Consider the following 21,801-nt stretch of genomic DNA (forward strand, 5'->3'; position numbering starts at 1 on the left):
CTCGGGCCAGAGCGGCTGGGCCCGTTTGCGGGGGCGGGTTTTCGGGCTGTTGTCTCCTGGAAGTGGCAAACTCGTTTCCGCAGGAAATCTGGGCCTTCCGAGGGCGGAACTGGAACCCTTGCTCCCATGGTGTAAAAACATTCAATAAATTCATTAGTGAAGACCGATTTAGCGATAAAACGTTAAAGTCGTTCCGTAAGGCTGAAATAAAGGCACCGCTGGGATTCGAACCCAGGATCTCCTGTTTACTAGACAGGCGCTTTAACCAACTAAGCCACGGCGCCAAAGACACTGGGTATCTCTCTGAAGATACAGTACAGGAAAGGAGCGCGCGGAGCGCGGCTGTAGCACCTTCAGACTTTTCTAAAACTAGTTTCCGCAGAGTGGCAGGATTCGGCATCGCCCCATCCCACGGTATCGAAAGGAATAAAGCAAAGTTTTGAACTCCTGGCAGATGTACTGGCTTGGGGAACCCACAGGAGTGTAGGACCCCATACACCTGGATTTCTGCGGAATCTGACCTTGGACCCGGCCAGAACGTCGCAATAGAAAAAGAGCTTGCGTAGTCGGCAGGATTCGAACCTGCGCGGGGAGACCCCAATGGATTTCTAGTCCATCGCCTTAACCACTCGGCCACGACTACACCGCCGCAAGACTAGGCTCGTGCTAGCCTTTCCCAGTTCGCGAGCCCTGCAAACACGGCCCCGAGCTGCTGAGCAGTTGGGGGCCCGGGACAGCGCGGGCGCAAGCACCTGCGGGGGTACTTGGGGACGCCGCCGCGGCCGCGCCGCCTCCCTAGGCTCCTCCGCCGGGATCCGACCCAGTCTGTCTCCACCCGCCTCCCTGGAAAGGCTCCCTTCGCCCCGGCCCGGGGACCGCCCTCCCAAACCCTGCCGCATGCTAGTGATTTGTTTTGAGAGGCGGTGGGTCCCATGTCCTCTGCGATCAAAAATCTTCTGGTTCCGCGTAGAAATTTGTGGGTTGCCGTAAACAGCAGGTGGGCGGAAAAAGAAGCCCTCTGTGGCCCGTACGGGGATCGAACCCGCGACCTTGGCGTTATTAGCACCACGCTCTAACCAACTGAGCTAACCGGCCAGCTGCGCCAAAAGAATGATTCAAGTCTCTACATAGGCATTACTCAAGGGTAGGCAAGCTCCACAAGACCAGGACCCAAAGGTTTTCCAAGCACAAACTGGAAGCTTCCACTAACGGCCAGGAAGGAAAGTCTCCACACGTCTCTGAGAAGGGACTCGGCCATAGCTCTCCATGTAGCAAGCCAGCAGCTCCCAAGAAAGAACTAGAACACCGGCCAAATGCAGCATCACCCACAAATAACAGCTCCGGCCAACTCCTGAATTCTGCCTTCAGAATTCCGGCGGGTCTCAGGGTTTTGATCACTGATCTGCCTTAGGCCTGGCCCATGAGAAACCCTTAGCACGGTCGGGGCTCACTCAGGAGCCCCTGCTAGTGCTTGGCACCCCCCGCCCCCCAAACCCATCGTGTTCTCCGGAACCCTCTAGGCCAGGGCACTTGACGTCTCCCTGGATCCAACCTTGCGGGCTGAGGCCACCATAGCCATGTTGTCTACCCTGTCCTCCACTCCCCAATTTCTTCCCTTCAAGGGAAGACTTCTGGTAGTTTTGTGGGACCAGAAACTCTTCTCCAAACCGATTTTGCCACTAGCAGCAAACAGCCAAAACGATGGATGGGCTGCCTGGTGGGCAGGCCTGGGGCCCTGAGATGAGCCGGAGTGAGAAACATCACCAGCTTTATTGCAGGCCAAGGGCCTATCACAAACGCCCCCACAAAGGCAGAGCCCAGGTGCGCAGGGCCACCCGTCAGGGCCAATGGCTTGACCCCCACCAGAGGGGAAATGTCAACAGTGCCAGGATTTGCCCATTTCAACAATTTCGAGGCAGGGTGACACCAAATAGGAAACTGCGGAAGGACAGCAGTTTGTGAAATCGGGGACCTGGGGTCCTGGTGTGATCACAGAACGGGTAAGGGGACAAGGGGGAGGAGATGGGCAGGGGCTTCGGGGCCTCCCTGCCGGAAGGACTTTCCAGCCACCATGCAGTCCCCATTAGCAGGATAAAGAAAAGGCTCCCAGGGAGCTGGGGTGCTTGGGCTCCTGGATGGAAAGGCAGGACAGCCGGATCCGGGGATTCACACGAGTCAGGAGAGTCAGCTCCCCGCACTGGAAGCGCTGCAGCCGAGGAGGTTCTGCGGTGGGAAGAGAGGAAGGTGTCCGCCCTGTGCGTGTGGGCTGTGGGCCACACCCACTGTCCGCAATCTCGCGCTCATCCGCCGTCCTCCCGGGGCCCGTGGGCCTGCACACCCCTCCTCCCTTACCCGGCACAGTGAGGACGGAGGATTTCCTCTCAAGCTCAAAAGAAAGCACAACAGGGCGGAGGACAGAAAAGCTGGTACAAAGCGTCCGGAGGAAGAGGACCAAGGGCTCATCAATCTTGGCTGAGGACTAGAAAGGCCCACTCGGGATTAATCAGAATTCAATTTTTTTTCCCCAGAACTCAAATTCTTGAACTTTCTACCAAACTCTTGGGAATCTGGGAATCGGGCCCCCACGTCCCAGCCACGTCTCACCTCCACCTGGGCTCCAGGACCTGTAAATTGCAAGGCCACCTTCCCTGGCCCTCGGACACACTCCAGGAGCGAGGTCCACTCACTAGGGCAGAGCCCTAATGCCGTCGCCACGTGATGATTCCGACAGGTGACCAAAGCCTCGGCAGTGCCGTCCTCCACCAGGAGCCTGGGGAAGAGGGGCCAAGAGAAGCAGGGACTCCCACCGCAAACCCCGCAGCCCAGGGGCCCGACGCGCCTCCCGGCCCGCCTCTTCCAGTCTTAACTCATTGTACCTGAGTTCATTCCTCCCCACATACTCATTAAGCAACTCCCAACAGCCAGGAACTGGGCTATCAACAGGACGGCCGACAGGTGAAGTCACGTAGGAGGGAGATAGATGGCGCGATGGGTGCCCACCTGGGCGCTCACCTGATGCTGGCCTGGCTTACACACGTCTGTGTGGGGCAGGTGGCGCCCTGGCGAGTGCACTTCCCCTGCGGCGAGGAGAGCGGTTGGACAGACCCTCCGGGCCCCATCACAGCCCCTGCCACCGCACCGGCTCGCCCGGCCCCGCCCATACCTGGGGGCACAGACTGGTGCAGTGAGCACAAACCCACAGGAGCTGAAGGCTGAAGACAGAAACGATGTGGCAAGAGGCGGTGGCCTGGAACGGGGCCCGGCGCCCCTGCAGCAGTTCAGCGAGGAAGATGCGGGGCAGCGGCACACTGAAGACGGGGAGGGAGAGGTCACGGAACGGCTCACAGGGGCGGAAGCGAGCGAGGTCTGGAAGGACCGCGCAGGTGCAGGGACAGGGACAGTAGTGGCTTCTGTACTCTCCGGGAAGCCTCCCAGCCCATTTTGCGTCCCGACCCCTGACAACCGATTATTGCTCAGACTTGATCCAAGATGTCAGCCAAGCAAGAGAGTGACGTTTTAGGCTGAAGAACCTTTCAGAGCTTCAACCACTGACTCTTTCTGGGTAAGACAGTAAGTTTCAGGCATCTGTACTTGGGGCAGGGGAAACCCTTCTGACTCAACATGCCCCACCAGGACAGAAACTAGTGAGGGCAAAACTCCCGGAGCCAGGGCCATGTGGAGGAAGCGGCCTGAAGGCCTTGAGGGCTGGGGAGCAGGGCCTGGGCCACCGACCTGATGGCGCTCTCCGGGGGGAAGCTCAGGACCTGCAGGTAAGTGGACGGCCGGAAACAACAGTAAACATTGTGGGATCTGCAAGCGGAGGAGGAAGTGGCAAAGGAAAGAAGCCCCATGAGGTCGCAGGCTGAGACCCCGCCGAAGCAGAGGGCGGGACAAGGGAAGGACCCGGCCAGGGGAGAGGGCACTCGCAGCACACTAACAGCCCATCGGAGGCACGCCCAAGAACCACGTCGGCGGGGCGGGGTGCGGGGCACAAAGCCGGCCGCGCAGACCTGCACCTGGCAATCTTTCTCTCCAGCTGCCCGAAGTAGACTCGGGCTCCCGGCAGGAGGCCCAGCGGCGGGGGCAGGTGTGGGTCTTTGATGTAGACGTCCAGGTGAGGGGGGAACGGGCAGTCAGCGGCCCGCACAGCTACAGTCAGCCTCACACACCCTCTGGAGGTCCGGGCACTGGCTACAGGAGGGGAGGGGCGGGGAGGGGTTGGTGGCATCTGCCAGGACCACAAAGTCCTCGATACCCTATTCCCCCCCACACACAAAGGAGGGGTCATTACCAGGCCTTGTCCAGAAAGGGGCGGGGAACGGCTCACACAGGGTCCGTGACAAAACCTCGGCTGAGAAGGACACCAGGGAATTGGTGTGGCTGCAGGGTCACAGAAGTACAGGGACGGCAGAGTAAGAAGGCAGAGAAGTGAAAAGATTGGAGGACAAGCACTACGTGACTAGAAACGAAGGCCCTTCCTTGTCAATGTTCAGCTTTGCCCTTTTGTTCATCTTTTTTTTTTTTAATATTTCTTTTTTGTTGCTACAGCTTTTCCTTAATTGTGAGAAAGCTTGCTCACGATCTCTTCAGAACGAGGGCATGCCAGGGGGAAATCGGGCATCAAACACCACTTCCGTCTCCCACGGCCGCCACTCCTCTAGGAGCTAAAGCGCGTGCAAGAGGCGCGCCGTGGAGGCCGCTGCACCGAACCCGCCCGCAGCGGGAGGGGCCCGGGCGGACACTTACTCGCCACTGAGCAGCTCGGCCAGCGAGGACTCGGGCAGGGCCTGGCTGGCGTCCGGCACGGCGGGGAGGTCCCGGCTGCTCTCCAGCTCCAGCGTCCACTCGTCCGGGACAGTGAGGCAGGACGCGCAGCCAGCCAGCTCCAGAGGGCGCTGCGCGACGCAGGATGGCCCACCCTCCTCGAACAGCAGCGGTGTCTGCCGGGGACAGGAAGACGACTCCGTGAGTGCGGCCTGCTCCACAGGGAGGCTTACAGAATACTAGGACGATTTTGCTTTCCTTCCGGAGCCTGGCGAGGGAAGTGGTCCAGATTCAGATAGGCTTTGCGCCCTCGCTCCAGGGGACCTCGGCAGTGACCAGGCACTGCTCTTCGCTCTCCAGAGCCCGGGCTGAAAGAGCTCTCCGTGGGAAGGGTGAGTGCAGGGCGACGTGGGCACTCACGGGAGGGCCAGGAGCCACCAGTCGGTACACTTGACCCGGGTGCACGAACTCGAACCAGCGGATGGAGGAGCCACGGAAGAGTAAGAGGACCTGGGAGGGAGGGAGGCAGGCGCGGGGGCCTCAGGCAGGAGCCGGGCACCGGCTGCCGGGCCCCAGATCCCCGCAGTCCAGGTTACCTTCTGATCCTTGCTCTCATCTCCGCTGGGCTCAGGTGGGCCCCACGCAGTGCCCTCCTTCCTCTGGGTGCCCCCAAGCCAGCGCCCCGATACGCAGAAGCTGAGGACGGGCTTGGGCACCTCTGGACTAGCCCCTGGGGGGATGCAGAAGTTCCTCTTCATCAGTGCCTCCTTGTGGGACAGCAAGAACAGTCGGCTCTGTTCCGTGGGGACGCCGTCCGGGGCGGCGGGCTCTGTCTGAGAAGGCACGAGGGAGGCGGCTGAGAGAAGCAGGGGCCTCGGCACCGGCAGGATGAGGGCGTCGGCCAGGAAGAACTGGATATAGACTCTGTCGGGAGAGACGAGGAGGGAGGTTTCTTAGCGATGCAGGCCCTGGGGGCGGTGGGCCCCAGCTGTCCTGCACCCGCACCAGGCCCGTCCCTTCCCCTCAGACACTCGGGGTATCGCCGCTGCCCCGAGGGGCCGACCTGGCCTGCTGCTTCTGGACGAAGCCCGTCATGCCCAGCTCCTTATAGGAAGGGAAGGTGGTCCTGATGTTCCTCTCTATGATCACCTGGAACTTCTCTGTCCGCACCAAGCAGCCTAGAGAGAGTTTTCTGTTTTGGCAAGACAAGAGTGCGGTGGCTGGGCAGTGAAGGAGACTCCCCTGCAGCTCTCACCGCCCAGCCCAGGCCTGAGCTGCTGCCCTAACACACGGGGAGGACCCAGGCCTGCCCCCCTCCTTAGACAACTGCCATCTCCAGGGGAGAAACCATCCCAGCCATGTGTCCAATCCTGCCCCCAGCCTCCTAGGCCTCATGTCCACTTTCTCACAAATCCCTACAAGGCCGGTTCCTTGGTCAGAGAAACCTTCCTTTACAGCCTTCCCTGCCCATAAATCTCAGCAGGTCCAGAGAAGACCTTTACAAGGGGCGCCTGGGTGGCTCAGCTGGTTGAGTGTCCGGCTTCGGCTCAGGTCATGACATCACAGTTTGTGGGTTCGAGCCCCGAGTCAGGCTCTGTGCCGACAGCTCAGAGCCTGGAGCCTGCTTCAGATTCTGTGTCTTCCTCTCTCTCTGCCCCTCCCCTGTTCATGCTCTCTCTCTCAAAAATAAGTAAAACATTAAAAAAAATAAAAAGAAGACCGTTACTCTGCTGAACTAAGAAGCAACATCCTCGGTGCACATCAGGAGCTATGGTGGGAGGGGTGAACGCTGGGGACCGGCGTTCTCACTCCAGAAACCCTTGCTCCGGTCCTCTGTCAGGACTGTCTCCCAGACTTGTCCCTGAACTTGTGGACAACATATTCCACTTCACAGCTCGAGAAAACCCCAGTAGACGCCTCCTCCCCGGCCCCGCTGCTCTGAGGCCCTCCCCAGCCGCCATCGTCCGAACTCCTGACCTATGAGCCGGGTGTCCCTGATGGGCTGGGAGTGCGTAGCCAGGATGAGGCAGGGAAGGGAGCCGCTTCTGTCCCGGAGCTGCAGGCAGCCTTTGTGAGAGGAAGCTGCCAGAAGCCCAGTTAAGATCTGCAGGGAGACGAAAGACAAGATCTCAAGTATTTATGAAATGCTCAGCATCTGCTATAAGCCAGACGTCGCTAAATGTTGGCTACAAAGCGGAAAGAAATGACGCAGTTTCTGACTTCAAAGAACTCGTATCGGGTGGGGATGACAGATACAAAAAACATCCGCACGTTCGGGAGCGGGGCAGAAAGCGCACGCATCAAGGTGGCAGTAGGAGCCCATACAGGGACTCACAGGACATGGGAAGGAGGCGGGGCTTATCTCCCACGCGCTGGCAGAAACGGAAAAGGACTCAGAGAGAGCTTCATGAGCCCAGGTGGGTGGCAGCCCGCTCTCCTGTCTGTGGCAGGGAAATACGCACGGAGCAGGCGGACAAGAGAAGGGCGGTCTAAGAGGCCAGCGCCGCCACAACGACAGGAAAGGCTACGACAGCCAGCGGCAAGGAGGGCGGCAAAATCAGGTAGTCGCCGGGCCTCGCGGGCGCCCCCTACCTGGGGCGGGTGGAAGGTGGAGGGCAGCAGGGAGAGCCAGGACCACGACAGACGCTGGTTGAGCTCGCCGCTGGTCAGGTGAGAAGCCTCCGGGAGGGGCAGGAGGGTCTTCGCGTCAAAGGAGGCCCAGGCCCTGCAGCGGCCTTGGTCTTTCAGGGTGGCCAGAGTGGGGAAAGAGCAGGGGGTCTGCAGCCGCACGTACTGCCAGGGACAGCAGAGCAGTCACTCAGCAAGCCCCGCGGGGCACGGCCCCGCCACCCACCTCACCTTCCCTGCACACGCTCATACCTTCTGCAGGGGACAGTGATGCGGATCCTCGAGGATCTCCTTGTGGGCATTGCGGCGGCTGCTGCCCAGCGGGGCCAGGACATCCAGGACGGGGGCCAGAAGCTGCAGCCCCGGGCTGGGATTCCCGGGACAGGAGTGCTGCAGGAGCTGGTGGTGTCTCAGCACGTGGGGGCACAGCCTTGGCCAGGGGGAGAGGCGGTCATGTTCCCCGAAGGCGGGGGCGCCTCTTCCAGGCCCCGGTTCCCCTTTCCCACGAGGCGGCTTACCCCCTGGCCGCCCCCACCCCCCAGCCCGGACCCTTGTCCTCACTTGCAAGCCAGCTCCTCCAGCGCCTTGGTGGCCCACAGGTACAGGGGGAGTCCTAGCTGGCGCTCCCACACTAGCTGCTCATACAGGGAGGCCCCCTGGGCCTGGTGGAACAAAGGAGTCTCGGGCTTCTGGCAGGAGAAGCCCCGGAGCAGGACTGCACCGTGGAGGCAGGGGGCCAGCACCGGCCTTGTCATCCCCCCGCCCACCGACTGCAGCAGGTGGACGTCCTGGAGCTGGAGGAGAGCAGAACGCAGGACGAAGCAGAGGTGAAGCCCTCAACCGAACAAGCCAGGCAGACTCACCGCGGTCTCCCCGCTACCCCGGCCCGGGCTCCAGGGGAGACATGACTTCTCCCCCACGCGCACCTCCTCCCAGCCCCCCTGCCTCACGTCCCATCACAAGCCCTCCCCTCCCATGAGCTCCACTCCGCGTTCTGAGGGCCCCAGGCCAGGAGGCTCCTGGTGGGGGGCTGGGCCGCCACTCAGCAGGCTGCCTGAGATCGTCCAGGCCCCACGGCTGCCCGTCGGTCCCAGCCTCGCCTCCCGCCCTGCGAAGGCCCTTCCTGACCCGAACCCAAACTGTTCCTGGCACAAGTCTGCAATCCCCACCTCCAACACACACTCAGTCCTCTCATATTTTTGCTGCAGACGTTCTGACTCTGCTGCTAGTGCAATAAAAGAAAACAAACAAAAAGGCCAGTCCACAAAGGCGGTGGGCGGCCGCCGCCGAGAGGGCCCCGACCCGGCCCCGCACATACCTACCTCCAGGGAGACTCCCGGCCGCACCACCTTCCTGAGGCTGTGGAACTGCTGGTAGGCGAGGCAGAGCACCAGCTGCCCGTCCACCTCGTACAGGCCGGCCGGCTGACTCAGCACGTCAGTGACCTTCCCCTGCCAACACGCCGAAGGGCCCAGTGATCGCGATTGCCTCCCTCCTTGGAGCCCCGCCTCTCCGGCCCCCCAGGCTCTCGGATGTCTCCCTCAGGCTCACCCTATATGACAGGAGCGTGGAGGTCCGGGAAAGAGGTGCTTCCCTGTCCCCGTCCCGGGAGCTGCCGGGCGCAGGGAGTGGCGGGGGGTCAGCCTCCAAGAGGGGTCCGTCCAGCTCGAGCTCCAGTTCCCGCACACACTCGGGTCTCAGCGGCAGCAGACAGGAGGAGGGACTGGTCGTCCAAACGCGGTAGCAGTGGCCGCGGATCCTCACGACTCGCAAGGCTGTCAGCACATAGGACCCACCAGGCCGGAGGGCTCGGCGCCACACCAGCTGGGCAGGGGTCTGGCTCGTGCAGGGGCAGGTGATACAGTGCGTGAGATGCTTCCCACAACACTGCCCCACTGCCCGTCTTTCCATCGTGACTTGACCTCCAAGACCTGCTCCTCGGGAGCTCTTCCCCTGCCTCTTCATCCGCCCTGTCTGCCAGGTAACACTTCACCTCCTGGATCTCTGCCCTCTCACGGGAGGTGCCACAGATTTCCCAATCCCCCACTGAAGATGCAAACCATCCCGCCAAAATGCAGAAATACGCCATCCCAAAATTACGGCTTTTGCACTTCCCCACCGTACCCCAAAATGCACACACAACTTCCATTTATCTCACCAGCACGCCTGGAGCGCGTGCGTACCCAGTGTCGGGAGGGACGTGAAGGGAAATACAGCAGGTCGGGCCCGCTTCCCCAACATATTTCAACCACCAGGACCACAGACACCAACTCAAGTAACGACACGGACCTACGCGATCAAGTGTCAGAAATCACACGTACTCCACAAGGTTGTGGGCAAAGAAAGAAAAGGCGAGGCTGGGCTGGAGTGATGAGGACGACCCGGCCAAAGCAGCCGACCCTGCCCAGGGTCCGGAAGGACGCCTCTGCTGTGTCAAAGCAGAGAGGAGACAGAAGGGCGATTCAAGCAAGAAGCAGCAGCATAAAAATGTTCGGAACTCAGGACGCCGAAGGCAGTGAGAACATGGGCCAAGATGGAGAAGGATCGCTCCTGGGAGTCACAGGACACAAGATGGGAAAGCCAAGAGGAGGGGGAAAACCGAGAAATGACAGGCTAAAAACTTTATTTTATAGGAACGTAAAGAAAATAAACCTCAGAGAGCGGGGTGTCGTCTGGAGCAGCGTGGCTGCTGCAACTTCTGCACGAGGGAAGGAGATGGTTCCCCAAGGGAACAACCTTTTAGGGTCCAGAGAACATGCAGCCATTCGCGGTGGCTCCGAAACACACTGCCAACTCAGGTCACCCGGACCCCGCCCCCTCCCCATCCGCTGCTCAGACCTCGCCAGGCATTGCTAAGACCCGGCTGAAGCTCCTGCTCGCACAGGACGGCGGCTCAGAGCGGTTTGGTTCCACAGAGGGTGCTTCTGCTCTTCCCCCGCTGCCCTGCGCGCAAGACCTCCTCCCACCTCCACCAGGACCCCTGGTTCGCAGCCCCTCCGCCTGGGCTCGGATGCCAGCACTGCCTTCCTCTGTGTGAACGTGGACCCCGGGCCCTGCCCTGTCCGCCCCGAGCCTAGCAGGCACAGCACGGCTGTTTCCTCAACTCCTCTTCCAAGACAAAAGTGCCACTCGAGGAAGTCAGACCCACGTCACCCCAGTGCCAAGCACTCTCCGGCGGGGCCACTGTGTAGCTGCCTCGTGTCCCCAGCTCCGTAGCAACAGCTAGTACCCCCTGAACCTCTTCTCTTTCCAGAGTCCAGTCCTTCCCTTTCAAGAGATGCTCTCAGCTCCTCCATCACAGAAGAGCTTCCCTGGGGTCATCTAGGGGGACAGCATGTCTCCAATTGGTCTCCGCCACAGCCTATACACACACAGAGATCACTCCTGCCCCGTCCAGGCCAACTGCGCCCTGACCAGCATTGCCCGTGGTCTCTAGGACACGTGAATCAGTCGAATGTAAAGGAAATCGAGAACTCTTTTATTCCCCAGGAGGGAAAACAAGACCAGAAATTTAGGCGGCCTCTAAGCAGTTTTAGTTCTAGAATTTGCAGGTTCCTTTAACACGCTAGTAACTGCCACTCAAGCTCATGACACAAGGATACTGACGGTGCCACCACATCTCTGAGCTGCCTTTCCTGATACACATATGAGAGAGCCTGCTTAGCCTTCGGCTGTCTTGAATGCTTTTGAAACATTATTCAGATAATTATGTGAGTCCTAAGACAGTAAGTGCCAAGTTTTCAAAAAAGTGCATGTCCTTGGGGCACCTGGGTGGCTCGGTGGGTTGAGCGTCTTGATTTCTGCTCAGGTCATGATCCTGGGATCGTGGGATGAAGTCCCACGTTGGGCTCTGTGTTGAGTATGGAACATGCTTAAGATTCTTTTTCTCTCTCCCCCCTGCCCCTCTCCCCCTTCTTGTGCTCCGTCTCTCTCTTAAAAAAAAAAAAAAAAAGCATGCACATACTTGATGTCTTATCGGTGCTAATTTGTATCCTTTTCTTAGTCATCCTGATGACACAGGGAAAACAAGGAACTGTGGCAGGTGTGACGGAGCCACCCGCAGTACAGGTGTCCCCTCAAACGACCCGCACAGCAGGAACGTCTGCCCCCCGCTTCCTGGGTGTGGGAACGGAGCTCCCCAACTCCTCCTTCGATAGCACTGTCCGCGAAAAGCACTCCCCTCTCTGCCCCCCCTTCCTGCTGTCCTCTCTCCCGAGAAGAGCTCTGAAGCCCCGCCGCACCTCCCCAGCCCCGATCCGACCCCCGTCCTCACCTGCACAACAACGGACACGAGGCTGCCAGCTGGCGAGGACCCGCCCAGGGACAGGACAAAGTGAGATTTCTTCTGACTCCTCACCAGGGCGCTCACGCGGACCAGCTTCCCAGCCAGGTTTGGCTGCACACCTCGGAGCTTGCCTCTAAAGGAGGAAGAGACAGGAGAGGGACAAGTCCTGGGAAAAGTCCTACTTATTTCCTTTTTCCCACAGAGGCCTTTCCTTCCACCCTAAGTAACCTCGCAGTAATTTAAAATTTCCCTAGCCCAAAGCAATCATTCTAAAGACTCCCTTCAGACTCTTCCCGACCTCAGGTGAGGCAAACTTCCCTCAAAGACTCCCACTCTTGATACCCAGAGAGGACCCCCCACCCCGATCCAGAACACTCCATTCATCCTGCTCCCAGAAACCCCCCCGCCTCCCGCTAGCCCCACACCCACCCCCTCCTCCCAGCTGCACAGCGCTCCGTCCTCCCCCCACCAGGAAGGACTCACTACCTGTGCCTGAGCAGGCGGGAGGCGGTCTCTGGGTAGAGAACAGAGAGAGGGCTGAGGGAGCCAGGGCTGCTGGTCACGGGGAGCACCGGCACCGGAGCACTCCAGAGCTCCAAGTGTCCTTCCCCTGAAGAATTCCACCTGGGCGGGGGGAGGTAGCTCCAACTGGGAAACAGACAGAGACGGCCCAACCACGAAAGGTCCAGATCTATGAGCTAGAAAAGACCAAGAGCACGGGCTCGCAAGGACCCTTCCACTCTTCTCCACCTTTCTTCCCGTAGACACTCGGTTGCCTCGCTCCCCAGACACCACTCCTGTCAGGATCGGAAGCGATCGACCTCCGCCTCCCACTCACCTCGCAGCCCAGGACACCGGTGTGGTCTTTCACATAGAGGTCTCCTTTCCGGCACTCTTGCTCCGAGTCCTCTGATAGGTCTGTTAGTGTCCCTAAGAGCAACAGCCGCTCCCGGGGCAGGGGAGTCCCTCTTGGTCCAGCCTCTTGCGCCCAAGCCTGGTAGGTGCTGCTGCTCCATGACAGGTGGCTGCAGCACGGGAGGTTCTGGTGGGTCTTGAGGTCCTGCACTGAGACAAAGCTGAAGAGGGAAGGGAGCAGAGGTCCTGCAAAGCCATACCCCGCCTAGGAAATTATCCTCAACCCCAACAAAGCCCCCAAGATCCCAAGGAAAGGTCAATGGAAAATACAGACTAAGATAGGAGTTTGATTCAAGGGCAAAAGCCCCAAGGCCTGGGACGCCTGGGTGGCTCAGTCAGCTGACCCTCAGATTTCTGATTTCAGCTCAGGTCATGAGACCAGGGTTGTGGGATCGAGCCCTGAGTCAGACTCCGTGCTGAGTATGGAGTCTGCTTAGGATTCTCTCCCCCTCCCTCTACTCCTCTCCTCAGCTCACGCTAGCGCTCTCTCTCTAATTAAAAACATGGGGCACTTGGGTGTCAAAGTCCATCTGACTTCTGCTCAGGTCATGACCTCTCAGTTCACAGGTTCGAGCCCCATGTCGGGCTCTGTGCTGACATCTGAGGGCCTGGAGCTGCTTTGGATTCTATGTCTCCCTCTCTCTCTGCCCCTCCTCAGCTCTGCTCTTTTTCTCTCAAAAATATAAACATTAAAAACCAACAAGGAGAAAGCCTTAGGGCTAAGAGCCTAAGGAAACGAGGATGAGGTCTAGGCCCAAAGACCAGGCAGGAAGCCGGACAGGGCCAAGTGACATTTTGAACCAGACGACGCTAGAGGACCCAGAGACACAAAGGAGTGGAAGAACAGCCTGAGGGGAGGAGTGTGGGATGACCTTGGCCACACTCAGCCCCCCTGAGGCCTCTCGGCTTTCAGCTCCACAGGGAACCCTATGGCAGCCACCATGGCCAGGCCTCCTTCCTGGTCCAGGGTATCACAGAACTCGCGACCGGCGGGGAAGCAGAGGCCGGGACGGGAGTCGGTACCACGAGCTCCCCGATCTCAGAAGATGCTTGAGATCAGCCGTCCTCAGGCAAGCGCTGTGACACCGCCCGTCACTGTCCATGACGAGGTGGAGCATGGACAGTGTGGTGACGGCGGGGACAGAGTCACACCTGTGATCCTGTGACTCACGCCGGCACGCTCACCACCTTCTGAGCTAAAGAGAAAGGGTGAAGATACAAGACATCGTAACTTAGACTCCTCCGGATCCCCACGAACATCACCCCCATGTTGGGACAAACTCGGTCCCAGGTGGCCCACGCCCCTTCCACACTGGCTTCCTTCTTTCCCACAAAGATGCGGAGAGCATAAAAGGCAAAGATGGGAACTAGCAGGTATTAAGTCCCCGCCGGGCACACACGATATGGGGTCCATTCCTGCTCAGTAATTCATCGAAGCTTCACCCAAAATCCCCGTAAGCACTACCCTCCAGGAAACCGAAAAATCAGGAACCCCATGGTGTAGGTGGCAAAGTTGGGGTGGGGGGTGGGGCTGCTCAAAATCCAGGTTCTCTTCCTGTTTCTCTACTTCTCTAACGGCCCAGGACAAAGCAAGTAGACACCTTCAGAACAGAAAACAGTAAGGACAGTCACTTTTCCCAGACTCTTCAGGGTCGAGGGTCAGGAAACTGAAGGTGACACCCTCAAATCCTCACACTTGTCACCGCTCTCCAACATGCACCGCCCAACCACGGCCTGGCACACTGCAGGCACTCGACGAAGGAGAAGAGGAAAAGAGATGAATAAAATCCTGACACCTGTGAAATGATTCCTGTTTTATCCTCACCCACCGATCTTTACCGACTCACTTCTACGTATTGCGCCATCCATTTCACATTTACCTTAACAGCAAGAATCTTTAAAAAGCTTCCAACTTTCCTAACAATTCCTGACTTTGCGCTTCTCCATTTCTCCATCGTTCCAGAAATGGCAGAATCTTGAGAGACGCGGATCTCTTTCATCATTAGACTGTGACCGCAGAGGCCACTAGGCACATACTGAGCTCACCTGGGGGGGCTCTGCCCCACCGCAGAGGCAATCACAGCCTCCTCCACTAGGACTAATCATACGTAGCTCTGTCCCAGGGCCCTCCCCACGACAGCAGGAGTTTAACCCCTGAGACTTCATCCTGTGTTTAAATAAACAACGTATTTAACCTTAATAGTTACTGACGTGGACAAGAGTTGTAGACAAAGTAGGAAAACCAGAGGCCCATGGATTAGGGTGAGAAGAGTCACACAGGAGGAAAAGAAAAGCGCCCCCAGGCAAGCGTGTCCTGAGAAATTACTTTGGGATTAAAATAAGACATCATTTCGTATCTATCGAATAGGCAAACAACCATGTTTTTAACCAAGATAAACCCCAGATCTGGGGAAGGTTCTGGATGTAGACGTGTACCGCTAGGTGGGCCCATTGGTACCACTCCACCCATGGGAAAGCCATGTGCAAACAGCTGGTGAAGTTGCCGTGTGCACACGCGAGGGGCCTGCACGTCCCTCGGGGACGGTGGGGGCAGCTGCAGAAGACAGGAGCCCAGATCGGGGTAGGGCGCTTAGGACGCTCCACTCCATCTGTAACGCTTCACTTAAGAAGAAGAACTGAGGGGTGCCCGGGTGGCTCAGGTCCTGATCTCAGGGTGCGGAGTTCGAGCCCCGCCTCAGCCTCTGCAAGACGGCACGGAGCCTGCTCGGGATTCTCTCTCTGCCCCTCTCCTGCTCATTCTCTCTCGAGCTCTCTCAAAATAAATAAACTTGAAACAAAAAAAAAAATAAAAAAGAACTGGAGCAAATGTGGCAAGTGTTGAGGATTTCAAAAGGGGAGCGGTGCATACTGACTGCACCCGGCCGCAGCAAGCACCCCGCGGAATCGAGATGCAGCGCCTACTCAGTGAAGGAAGCTGGGCGCTGATTCACGTCCTGGCGGACCAGCGTTTTCAGCCACCATCGGCTTATGACAAGGTCCACGGCTGAGAAAACGATCCAGAACTTTGAAAATGATGCTCTGGGTGACAGAGTACAGTTAAGCTGTCTTCTCCCAGAGAGCCCTGGTCTTTACTGACTGAGACAGAGCGCAGGCCCCAGCGCACAGGGACCGGCCCTAAGCAGAGTCAGCCCCGGGCGGGAGGAGCCCACGCTCCAGTAGGTTTGGGGGCTGCCTAAGGACACAAAGCTAAACAGGTCTGCACCTTTTCTTTTTTGGAGGACCAACAGTGACACATATACTCACACGACAGAACACCATGCAGCGGTTAAAAGGCACGAGCTAGAGCCATTATTATGAGTAAACGTACTGAGCCTGCAGGCACAGACAGCAAACTGCAGAGGCTATATGAGGTACAGTGCCATTTACATAAAGGCAAAAATATGCAAAACCCTACGTTATGTGGCTTAGGGACAGAGGCACGTGCAATGAAACTATAAAGAGAGGCGCCTGGGGGCCCTGTCGATTGGGCATCTAACTTCAGCTCAGGTCATGATCTCACGGTTCGTAGGCTCAAGCCCCACACTGGGCTCTGTGCTAACAGCACAGAGCCAGCTTCAGGTCCTCTGTCTCCCTCTCCCTCTCTGCCCCTACCCTGCACACGAGTGAGCGTGCTTGCTATGTTAAATAGACATAAAAAGGGGCGCCTGGGTGGCTTATCCGGTTGAGCATCCGGCTTCGGCTCAGGTCATGATCTCAGGGTTCTTGGGTTCGAACCTCGCGTCAGGCTCTGTGCTGACAGCTGGCTCAGAGCCTGGAGCCTGCTTCAGATTCTGTGTCTCCCTCTCTCTCTGGCCCTCCCCTGATCGCACTGTCTCTCTCTCTCTCTCTCTCTCTCTCTCTCTCTCTCAAAAATAAATAAAAAACATTTAAAAAATTTAAAAAATACACATAAAAATTACACATATGCACATACATACGTGTGTGTGTGTGTGTGTGTGTGTATGTATAAAGATACAGCAATAATACACCCCATATTTGAGATAGTGGTTCCTTCTGTGAGGATGTAATTGGGTTTCTTTTCAAGGGACTTTTAGAGCCTTTAAAATGTTGATAAGCCTATGAGTTTCCTGGGGAAGGCTATCCCATCAGATTCGAGGTTTCCTAAACTCACTTAGCCATGGAGTCCTTTTCTCCTGGTACTTTACTACCACCGTCCTCAACAGTTTAAGAAACAGAAGTGTTGTTTAAAAAAGTATATATATGTGTGTGTGTGTGTATATATATATATATATATATATATATACACACACACACATACATCCCTTCAGAAAACTTTAAACTCCAGTCTTTCTTTTTTTTTAAACTTTTTAAACATTTATTGAGGAACAGAGAGAGCCAGAGCATGAACATGGGAGGGGCAGAGAGAGAGACGGAATCTGAAGCAGGCTCTAGGCTCTGAGCTGTCAGCACAGACCTGATGCAGGGCTCGAACCCACGAGAGGTGAGATCATGACCTGAGCCGAAGCCGGACGCGTGACCGACTGCGCCCCCCCCAGTCTTACACACGACTAACTGCACTCGCTGTCATCTTAGTCCCCTGTATCTTCGTTTCCTAACACACGAGTGAAAGAAAATCAGCCTGTCCACCTTAGAAGTTCTTTTTCCAAATTTTCTGTCTTTCCCTCTTCCTCCCTCTTCTCCTGGTCCCTCACTTGACACCAGCCAATTAAGGACCACAGGGAAAGGAAACCTGCCAGAAGGGGGCCGTCAGACCACCCTTTCCTCCCCTTAGCCCTGCTTCTCATGCTTCTCATTTTCGCCTTCGTAGCTACCGGTCCTTCTTTTCCCAAAGTTCGCTTCCTCCTGAAGCCCCCTCTCCTCACCTGTAGCTGAGGGGCAGGGGGAAGCCCTGGTTCTTCCCCTGGGACAACCACTGGCTCTTCACACAGTCAACCACCAGCTGGCTCAACTGGGCATTGGGCTCCGCGCCGGCGGGACACAGGGTCTCTTCGACGAAGGTCCGGGCGGCCTCAAGCCAGGCTTGCTCCTGAGGAAAGTGAATCTAGTTAAAACGTCTTCCTCACCAACCTGCCCTCCTATGAAACTTTGGGAATAAAGTAATAAAAAGAGAAACGAAGAGGGCACGTAAATAAAGATGACAAGCCACAGAGGTGAGACATTAGAAGAAACTAAGGGCATGACATGGTCTGGCCACACCTCAGGTCTTATCCCCTTTCTCTTGTGAGCACCGTGCAGTAACCGACCGTGTCACCACAGGTCCCTACCAAACGCATACAATCCTGACAGGCGCGACTGGTATGCACTGCTCTGTGACGCCTCCCCGCCCGGGGCTCCCGCAGCCCCCTGCTCACACTTCTAAGGGCCACGATCCCCAGGTACAATACTGCGGTACTCTATCTTATGTGGGGGCTGGTCCTAACGCCAGCAAGTTCAGAAATACTCAAAATCACCCTTGAAAGAAATCCCTTCAGTTGCTAATAAGGAATATAACAAGGGGAGAGCCTGGGTGGCTCAGTTGGTTAAGCATCTGATCAGCTCAGCTCATGATCTAGGTTTGTGAGTTCAAGCCCCGCGTCAGGCTCTGTGCTGACAGGTGGGAGCCTGGAGCCTGCTTCAGATTCTGTCTCCCTCTCTCTCTGTCCTTTCCCTGCTCACACTCTGTCTGTCTCTCTCTCAAGAATAAACATTAAAAAAATATATGGCACAGTATCATATAGTAATATGTGCATTTAAATTTAAATTTGCCTAATTATAAGCAGTATATAAGCAGGACACCGAATATAATTAAAAGAATTTTTTTAAATGTTTATTTATTTTTGAGAAAGACAGAGAACAAGCAGGGAAGGGGTAGAGAGACAGGGAGACAGAATCTGAAGCAGGCTCCAGGCTCCCAGCTGTGAGCACAGAGCCCCACATGGGGCTCAAACTCACAAATAGGGAGATCATGAATGGAGTGGGAGTCAGATGCTTAACCAACTGAGCCACCCAGGGGCCCCAGAATCACCTAAGTTTTATTGTAAATGTGAATTCTTTTTATCTCATCTGCTGAATCAGAATCTTGGCAGGAGCAGAGGACACAGGAATCTATATTTTAAAATAAGCTTCCCCAGATCAGTACTGATAAAGGCTGAAGTCTGAGAACACTATACACTTTCCCCTCAATGACCTCAGCCACTGGATGTCTTTACTGGCCATCCATAGATGCGAATTTAGCTGATATCTATCTCGATCTCTAGTAATACTCATCTGCCTACCCGCTCCACCTCACCAACGTAAAGGCACCACACATCCCAGCACTGTTTTAAAAATCAAAAACAAAAAAACCAAAAAACTCCTAAAAATAAATTTTTAAATGTTTAAATTTTAAGAAACACTCTTCCAACGTTCAATAATCGGCAAGTAGCACCCTCAACCAAATAATTCTACCCTGAAAACTCCAAGTCCCCCTTTAATGCCTTCTTTTTGCTACACGAGACCCAAGTCTTTAGACAGACTCTACCTCCTTAATTTTTTATTTATTTAGTTTTTACTGTCTTCACTTCTGGAACCTCCCAACATTCCTGCCATGGTCGGGGTCACCATCCTTTCTCACTGCTTTTCAATCACAGCCTTAACTGGTACTCTGGACTGCTACCTCAGTAAAGGGAAAACCCGTATCTCCTCCAATCGCTCTTCTGCTTCAAAACCTTCGCTGACTCCCGATTACGCTCCAGTTTAGGGTCGCTCTTTAGCAAGACTTTCTATAGACGGTCAGCTCTCACCCCTCCATCACCGCCCAACTGAACTGGAGTATTTCAAAGATACCGGTACTATCTCTTGCCTTTGAACAGGTCTCTGCCTCCGCCTTGAAACCCCTTTCAGTGCTTTTTTGCCTGGCTAACCCCTCCGTGCGCTTCGTGTCTCAGACGTTTTTTTCGACCGTCGTTATCCCTTCGCCCTGCAGCTGCGTCAGGGGTCTCCCCCAGGAACCCTCAGCCCCAAAGAGCGCCGGGAGGCCGCCCCCGGCTTCGCTGCGGGCTGGGAGCCTGCAGGACGGGCGGAGGCGTGTCTAAGGCTCCCCGCTGGCGCCTCCGGAACCAACAAATACATCCGCTGAACCGGCGACGGTGGGGGCACGGACAGCCTCCCAGGGCCCCCTCGCCCGGGCGCGGACGCGAGAGCAGGGAGGCATGGAAACAAGGTGGAGGGCGCAGGGGTAAGAGGAGAATCCGGGCACACGAGGAAACAGGGACGAGGGACGGAGAACGGCACTCACGGAGTCGGCAGCCGGAGGCGAGTCGGCCTCCATGATGCGCCGGAGGCTACGCCCAGCGAGAGCCCGCGAACGGCCGCGGCGCGAGGGCTCCCGGGAAGGCCGCTCCGGTGACGTCATCGGTGGGCGCGGCCGTGGCTCCACCTCCGGCTCCGGGGGGTCCGGGCGCAGCCGCAGGAGCTCTAGGGCCCCAAGCTCCGCTTGCCCATGACTTCCTGGCTGGCGTCCCCGGAACGGGTTTCAGCGCAGGTGCTCCAGCGCAGCCCGCCTGGGTGGTCGCTTCTAAGCGGCTTTCCATCTCTCCCTGATCTTGCCAACCAGAGAGAGCTGTCTCCTTGTTAGTACAGTCAGAGCACATCACTCACATCATTCATACTTGTGTGATGGCCTTGACTCTCTGCTGTAATTGTTTCTGCCCCGTTTGGAAACAGCCAAACATGAAGCTCCAGTTTTCCCCACCCCAACGAGACAGGCAACCTATCCTGTCCCGCCGTGACCCTAAAATGCCCTTACTTGGTAATCAGCCCCCCAAGACCAAACCTGAAACCCCTCGCCCTTAAAACCCCCGCCCATCGCCTATCAGGCGCGACCTCCCCGACTCCCCACTCCCCGGGCCATGGGACCTCGCCCGGGAATCGCAGACCCCAACCAAGGCTTTCTTGGCTCCATAACGTGGTCTCTTTCCTCCCATCTCTGCCTCCGTCTATTAAATCTTACAGTTTCCCCACTAGACTGTGCCTAGGCTGTAATTGTTTCTGCGCCATACTGTACCTAGAAGCTTTATCCTATTTATTCTGTTTCTCTGTGTATCCTGGTGCCTAGAACAGTGCTTGTTGCCAAATAAGAAGTGGGGGCATCTGGCTGGCTCGGTCAGAAAAGCATAGACTCTTTTATTATTTTTTTTCAAATTTTCAACATTTATTTATTAAATTTTTTATGGTTTAAAAATCTTTTTGTTATTTTTACAGAGATAGCATGAGCATTGGAGGGGCAGAGAGAGAGAGGGAGACACAGAATTCGAAGCAGTCTCCAGGCGCAGGACAGAGGTGGGGCTTGAACCTGTGAGGTCATGGCCTGAGCCTAAGCTTAGCTGACTGAGCCACCCAGAAGCCCCGACATTTATTTATTTTTGACAGACAGAGAGAGCATGAGCAGGGGAGGGGGAAAGAGAGAGGGAGACACAGAATCCCAAGCAGGCTGCAGGCTCTGAACTGTTTGTTAGCACACAGCCCGATGTAGGGCTCGAACTCACGAACTGCAAGATAATGGCTTAAGCTGACATCAGAAGCTCAACCGTCTGGCCACCCAGGCACCCCTAGACTTTTTTAAAGTTTATATATTCTTGAGACAGAGAGAGCAGGGGGAGAGAGTCCCAAGCAGGCTCTGAGCTGTCAGTACAGGGCCTGATGTGGGGCTCAAACTCATGAACCAAAAGATGGTGGCCTGAGCTGAAATCCAGAGTCCTAGGCACCCCAGCATGTGGTTCTTGATCTCTGGGTCCTGAATTTGACCCCCACATTGAGGGTAGGGATTACTTTTTAATGTTTTCATTTTGAGAGAGAGAGAGAGAGAGAGAAAGAGAGAGAGAGCACCCCAAGCAGGCTCCACACTGTCAGCACCGAGCCTGATGCAGGGCTCAGATTCACAAACTGTGAGATCATGACCCGAGCTCAATCCAAGAGTCAGATGCTTAACGGACAGAGCCATCCAGGCACTCCTAGGGTAGAGATTACTTAACTAAATAAAACTTTAAACCAGCTTTCTTTAAAATATATATGTAGGGCTGCTTGGGTGGCTCACGTGGTGGCTAAGCATCTGACTCGGCCCAGGTCAGGCTCTCACAGTTCATGAGTTCGAGCCCCGCGTCGGGCTCTGTGCTGACAGCTCAGAGCCTGGAGGCTGCTTCAGATTCTGTGTCTCCCTTTCTCCCTGACTCTCCCCTGCTCATGCTGTCTCTCTCACTCTCTCAAAAATA

At 56.5% G+C, this 21,801-nt stretch overlaps 1 protein-coding gene and 3 non-coding genes across 11 annotated transcripts; all 4 read right to left on the reverse strand.

Moving 5' to 3' along the window:
- Positions 1 to 210: 210 nt before the first annotated feature.
- TRNAT-AGU lies at positions 211 to 284 on the reverse strand. Its single transcript has one exon. It is a non-coding gene; the product is annotated as a tRNA-Thr (tRNA).
- A 277-nt stretch (positions 285 to 561) lies between these two features.
- On the reverse strand, positions 562 to 643 carry TRNAS-AGA. Its single transcript has one exon. It is a non-coding gene; the product is annotated as a tRNA-Ser (tRNA).
- A 378-nt stretch (positions 644 to 1,021) lies between these two features.
- On the reverse strand, positions 1,022 to 1,095 carry TRNAI-AAU. Its single transcript has one exon. It is a non-coding gene; the product is annotated as a tRNA-Ile (tRNA).
- Positions 1,096 to 1,751: 656 nt separating this feature from the next.
- Positions 1,752 to 19,922, reverse strand: CTC1 (CST telomere replication complex component 1). 8 transcript variants are annotated; one of them, XM_029927708.1, is made up of 23 exons: positions 19,830 to 19,922; positions 17,437 to 17,600; positions 12,516 to 12,753; positions 12,164 to 12,375; positions 11,666 to 11,810; positions 8,944 to 9,228; positions 8,715 to 8,843; positions 7,954 to 8,186; positions 7,645 to 7,822; positions 7,357 to 7,557; positions 6,742 to 6,868; positions 5,828 to 5,942; positions 5,361 to 5,688; positions 5,185 to 5,274; positions 4,747 to 4,940; positions 4,292 to 4,380; positions 4,017 to 4,191; positions 3,733 to 3,810; positions 3,164 to 3,308; positions 3,013 to 3,077; positions 2,605 to 2,770; positions 2,353 to 2,479; positions 1,752 to 2,223 (listed from the first exon to the last, which is right to left on the reverse strand). In XM_029927708.1, the coding sequence occupies exons 1-23, from the start codon at positions 19,860 to 19,862 to the stop codon at positions 2,084 to 2,086; spliced, it is 3,657 nt and encodes a 1,218-aa protein (XP_029783568.1). In that variant the 5' UTR covers positions 19,863 to 19,922; the 3' UTR covers positions 1,752 to 2,083. The 8 variants fall into 8 exon arrangements, 7 of the variants coding, with proteins under 7 accessions (XP_029783568.1, XP_029783569.1, XP_029783571.1 ...); XM_029927709.1 differs by lacking the exon at positions 7,357 to 7,557; XM_029927711.1 differs by lacking the exon at positions 19,830 to 19,922 and having other exon boundaries at positions 8,944 to 9,167; positions 17,437 to 17,526.
- Between the last annotated feature and the right edge of the window lie 1,879 nt (positions 19,923 to 21,801).

The sequence above is a fragment of the Suricata suricatta genome, chromosome 17, assembly GCF_006229205.1.
Source record: "Suricata suricatta isolate VVHF042 chromosome 17, meerkat_22Aug2017_6uvM2_HiC, whole genome shotgun sequence".
In the NCBI taxonomy this organism is placed as follows: domain Eukaryota; kingdom Metazoa; phylum Chordata; class Mammalia; order Carnivora; family Herpestidae; genus Suricata; species Suricata suricatta.